This window comes from Macrosteles quadrilineatus, unplaced genomic scaffold (genome assembly GCF_028750875.1).
Source record: "Macrosteles quadrilineatus isolate MER2022 unplaced genomic scaffold, UCM_ALF_1.0 Scaffold_2__2_contigs__length_208266976, whole genome shotgun sequence".
Taxonomy (NCBI): Eukaryota; Metazoa; Arthropoda; class Insecta; order Hemiptera; family Cicadellidae; genus Macrosteles; species Macrosteles quadrilineatus.
Window position 1 is genome coordinate 181,516,876 of NW_026542595.1, and position 5,660 is coordinate 181,522,535.

At 38.9% G+C, this 5,660-nt stretch overlaps 1 protein-coding gene across 1 annotated transcript; it reads left to right on the top strand.

Moving 5' to 3' along the window:
• Positions 1-223: 223 nt before the first annotated feature.
• Positions 224-5,223, top strand: LOC128985184 (uncharacterized). The gene is made up of 5 exons (XM_054404567.1): positions 224-610; positions 1,070-1,184; positions 1,506-1,631; positions 1,862-4,310; positions 4,461-5,223. Exons 1-5 carry the CDS (start codon positions 224-226, stop codon positions 5,221-5,223), a joined length of 3,840 nt encoding a protein of 1,279 aa, XP_054260542.1.
• Positions 5,224-5,660: the final 437 nt, after the last annotated feature.

Sequence of the window (5,660 nt, forward strand, 5' to 3'; positions counted from 1 at the left end):
TTTATTATCTGGAAATAATTGCAGGTAGATATTTTCTGGGACTTAAACTTTTTATAGGCCTATACTATGGCTGAATATTTCTCTTTGATTTCAAGTTGACTAATATTAATATTTAATACAATGAATCCTGGCTGTCTTTAAATAAGTTTTGCTCATTATAAACTTATTTTAATCTGCATTTATTTTTATTTTGGAATTTTATTGAATTTAAGACTTATTCAAAATGAGGTTCTCAACTTTTGTGAAGCAATCTGAGCTTGTGCTAGCCAGGCTTAAGTCAATTGAAGCAAAAGTGCTTGCTATCGAAAAGGAACCTATCACTCCTCAACTTATAACAAAGCTCACTCTTTTGGATTCCACCGCTACAGCCAAAAATAATGATTTTGACAAATTAGTGAATAAGTTGTTCGGCACTGTGCCTTTACCTGAGGAATTAGATGAAAGTGAAAATATCACTACAATTTCAACATTACAAGATGAAATAAGTGATCTCTATGTGTCTATTCACTCTTTGTGTGTGAACTTGATACCTTCCCCAAGCTCTAACCAGTCGAGCCAGCCAAACCTGGATGATTCCAATGCAGCTATCAGCCAAGTAGCTACAACTAAGGTTAGTGTACAGCTTCCTAAACTTCAACTTGGTACCTTCTCAGGTCAACATGAAAAGTGGATGGCGTTCAAAAATTTGTTTGAAAATACTATTCATAAAAATGATAGTATTTCTGGTGTTGAAAAAATGAGTTATTTGTTAAGCTGTCTTGAGGGAGAGGCACTTTCAGTTGTTAAAAACATCCCTATGACTAATGCTAATTATTTTATTGCATGGGAATCTCTACTTAAAAGGTATCAGAATACAAGATTACTAATCTCTCTTCATGTCAACAATGTGTTAGACTTACCAGTTCTTCACAATCCCTCAGTGAAGCAACTTGGAAGGTTTTTGTCTGTTTTAAATGAAAACATTGAAGCACTTAAAGCTCTAGATGAAGAAATTTCTCAGGAAAATTTAATTTTGACCTCTCACTTGTTAAGAAAATTTGATTCTGATTTTCGCCATCATTTTGAACAGAGTCGAAGTGATAACTCTGTAACTCCTAAGTTAGATGAGTTAACCAAGTACATTGAGTCTCACTGTGTAAATCTTGAAGCAGCTAATCTTACTAATGTGGGATCATCTCTTAAGGGTACCTTAGGCCACCACACTCAAGTAAAACCCCCTCAGCGCTCAAATAAATCGGCGCTTATTGCAACTCCTCGCACTGTTTGTACATTTTGCGCAGGTGCAGATCACAAAATCTATCAATGCAAAGGTTTTCTTAAATTGACTTCACAAGAAATGTATAATTTTGTTAAAGGCAAAAATTTGTGCACCAACTGTCTTGGCGATAAGCATAAGGTAAAGGAATGCAATTCATGGCGTACATGTTCTACGTGTAAAAGAAAACATCACTCTCTTTTGCATTTTATGGATTCTGAAAATAATCCCTCTCCTAATGTGTCTAAAGGTAACACAGACAAACGAGCTCCAAGTTCTGACTCAAATAAAAATGAATCTGGTTTTGTTGGTTTGACAAATACAGAGAACACAGTTCTTCTTGCCACTGCTTTAATTGTGGTAAAATCAAGCGAAGGTAAGACCCTAGTTTGTAGGGGAGTTTTAGATTCTGCTGCTCAGTCTACCTTCATTACTCAAAGATGTGCTCAGTCTTTAGGGATTAAGCGCTCTCATGCTAATAAAACGCTTATTAATGGCATCTCGTCTGCTCAGGTGAAAACAAAAGGGTTAACTCATGTCACTCTCCAGTCCCTTAGTGGATATGTATTGGCAAGCTCTCACCTATTTTGTGTAATATCACTCCAGATTTACCTCGAGCTAAGATCACTCCTGAAGTTCGCTCACAGATGCAACATTTAATGTTAGCCGATCCTACTTTTGATAAACCCGCTCCTATTGATGTTCTAATTGGAGCTGACCTTTTTGCCTCCTCTGTGAAAGGCCAGTTTTTGTCACTTGGTGAGAATATGCCTGTAGCAATTGACACCATTTTTGGATATGCGCTCTTAGGATCGACCCCTGTCGCCTCAACTTGCAAAAATTCATTTCATGGATTAGTCACACTCTTAACCACCAATAGTTTGGATCTTCACACCTCTATCCAACAGTTTTGGGCTGTAGAGGAACCCCCTCTTACAAGCAAGCAATCCTTAGCCGAAGAAAAATGTGAAAAACATTTTGTATCTACGCACTCTCGCACTCCTGAAGGAAGATATATTGTCTCTTTGCCTTTCTCAGACGATCCGTCAACATTAGGCAACTCGAGCAAAATGGCAAAATCCCTATTCTGGTCTCTGGAGAATAAATTTCGTTCTAATCCTGATTTCAAGGAAACTTATGTTGATTTTATGAGAGATTACTTGTCTTCGGGACATATGACACTCTGTCAGTCACCACGTCTTAAAAATAATCCTCATTACTACCTTCCACATCATGGAATTTTTAAAGATGGAAAATTAAGGGTAGTATTCAACGCATCAGCACCTACATCAACATCTCTGTCTCTCAACAGTATTCTTCATCAAGGACCAAAACTCCACAACAACATATGTGACATCATTCTCAACTTTCGCCGACATGCGGTTGTTTTTTCATGCGACATCAAGCAGATGTTTCGACAAGTCCTTGTAAAGGAATCTGATCAGATATTTCAACTTATTTTCTGGAGAGAGAATGATAAAATGCCTCTTCAAATCTATCAGCTAGCGACTGTCACTTATGGGCTCACATCATCGCCCTACTTGGCAAATCGTGTCATTCAACAACTCATTATTGATGAAGGAAAAAATCATCCTCTAGCCGCAACTGCTCTAAAGGATCAGATTTATGTCGATGACGCCCTATTGGGTAGTAATTGCGTAGAAAACGCTCTTTTGTTGAAAAATGATGTGGTTCAGTTACTCAAAAAAGGAGGTTTCGAGTTAAGAAAATGGTCTTCGAATAATCCATTACTCTTACAGTCGATCCCTGAAGATCACAAAGAAAAACCTATTGGTTTTCGAGCTCCCGAACAACCAGTTCATAGTGTTTTAGGACTTAAATGGATTCCTAATGAAGATGTTTTTTCTTATTCTGTAGGAACTCAAAATATTAAGGAAACTCCTACAAAAAGAATTGTTTTAAGTGTGATATCACAGATCTATGACCCGTCAGGATGGTTAACTCCTGTAACCTTCTGGTCCAAATCCTTCATGCAATACTTATGGACACTTGGTCTCGATTGGGATGAACCCCTAGACGACAGCGTTATATCAGTTTGGAACAAGTTCGCCAATGAACTTCCATATATTGAAATGCTCAAGATACCTCGCTACGTGGGACTTTCTTCTGCTAAAGATATTCAGCTACATGCTTTTTCTGATGCAAGTGAAGCAGGATATTGTAGTTGTGTTTACCTGAGAGTTGTAAATTCACAAGGAATTATATCGACTTATCTTCTGATAGCGAAGTCAAGAGTCGCACCTCTGAAGCGTATTTCCATACCTCGCTTGGAGCTCTGCGGAGCACACCTGATGTCTAAGCTCCTAAATTACTGTATACAACTTCTCTCACCTCACTGCAAGATTAGTTCATACACAGCTTGGTGCGATTCCACAATCGTGCTTTCATGGATTGGCATGCCCTCTTATCGACTCAAGGTTTATGTGTCAAATCGAGTTGCAGAAATACAGGAAAATATCCCACCTTCATTTTGGCAACATATTTCATCACTAGAAAATCCAGCGGATGTTGGGTCAAGGGGTACCGCCCCACAAGATTTGATTAACCACACACTTTGGTGGAATGGACCTGTCTGGTTGTGTAACTCTGAAGAAAATTGGCCAAAGTCTGTCTGTAAATCTTTACCTGAAGAGTCTATCCCTGAAACTAAGATTCTCACAGTTAACACTCTCTCTGCTGTTCCGGATGAACCATTTTCTCTCCTCACTCGCTTCTCATCTTGGACAACACTACTTCATGTTTCCGCATACCTGCTGCGCTTCATTCATAACACCAGAAATAAAGTTAAACAAATTGGGAATTTAACTTCTCAGGAGATAAAAGAGGCTCATAACCTGATTTGTAAATTGGTTCAACGAGAATATTTTTCTGAAGAAATCTCATGTTTGAAATCCAATAAACCTTGCTCTGTACGCATTAGACGCCTAGCTCCTTATCTGGATAAAGATGGCCTCATTCGAGTAGGGGGAAGAATAAACAAGGCTGATATCTCTGAAGATCACAAACACCCCGTCTTGCTACCTAAAGGTCATAGGTTAGTTGATATTTTGATTGACCACCATCATGTCTTATATTTGCACTCTGGTCCAACTCTAACTCAGGCTATGCTGGCAAACAAGTACTGGATTCTCAGTGCTAGAAGCTTAATAAGATCTAGGATCTTTAAATGCATAAAATGTTTCAGATGTAAACCTCCTCATTCTTCTCCACTCATGGGGGAATTACCTATGAATCGAGTTACACCTTCAAGGCCATTTTCCATATCTGGTGTAGATTATGCAGGACACTTCTTTGTGAAGCAACATCTACTAAGACGAGTTCAACCTATCAAGGTTTATATTTGTATATTTATTTGCTTCTCTACTAAGGCGGTACACATAGAAGTAGTAACCGACCTAACAGCGGATGCCTATTTAGCCGCTCTTACCAGATTTGTCTCCAGACGAGGAATCGTTTCAGATATTCACTGTGACAATGCTACAAATTTCACAGGTGCATCCGAAAAACTCAGACGCAACTTTGAAAATTTAATCAAGGATTCCACAGTACAATGCTACGCTGAGAATTTCAATATTAAATTTCACTTCTTACCTCCACATGCACCTCATCAGGGAGGCCTTTGGGAGAGGGCCGTCAAAAGTGTCAAATTTCACCTAATAAGAGTCATTGGACAACAGACCCTGTCACTGGAAGAGTTTTCGACTTTAATCACCCGTATTGAAGGAATGATGAACTCTAGGCCTATAACTCCTCTTTCTTCTGATCCCTCGGACCTAGAAGCTTTGACGCCAGGTCATTTTTTAGTAGGTGGTCCTCTTATGACACCTCTTGAACCTGACTTGCGTAGCATTCCTATCAACCGATTAAAACGCTGGCAGGTAGTCCAGTCAACATATCTGGGCTCGCTGGCAGAAAGAGTATCTGTACACTCTTCAAGAGAGAAATAAATGGGTCAACCCCAAGAAGAATATTGAAGTCAATGACTTGGTTGTCATTCATGAAGACAACTTGCCTCCACTCTCCTGGAAGCTTGGACGAGTTCTCTCCGTTTCACCTGGTACTGATGGAATAGTACGGGTCGTGCACCTGAAGACCGCAAGTGGACACCTCTCTCGTCCTGTGACAAAGGTGTCTGTCCTTCCTATGGAATAGTGAAGAGGAGTTACCACCCCCCTTTTTTATTGATTTTCTCATTTTTTGTGTTGTTTTCAGAACCCAGGGGTTCAGGGGGGGCCGGTATGTTAAATATTTAGTAATTCAACTAAGGACATTTAATAAAATATTTATTTAATAACATATGAACTATATACAGTCAAATATAAACAATTAATCAAGTAGTATTAACATTCAAGTCAAGTTTTTAGTTCAGTTATTGAAAGGATAC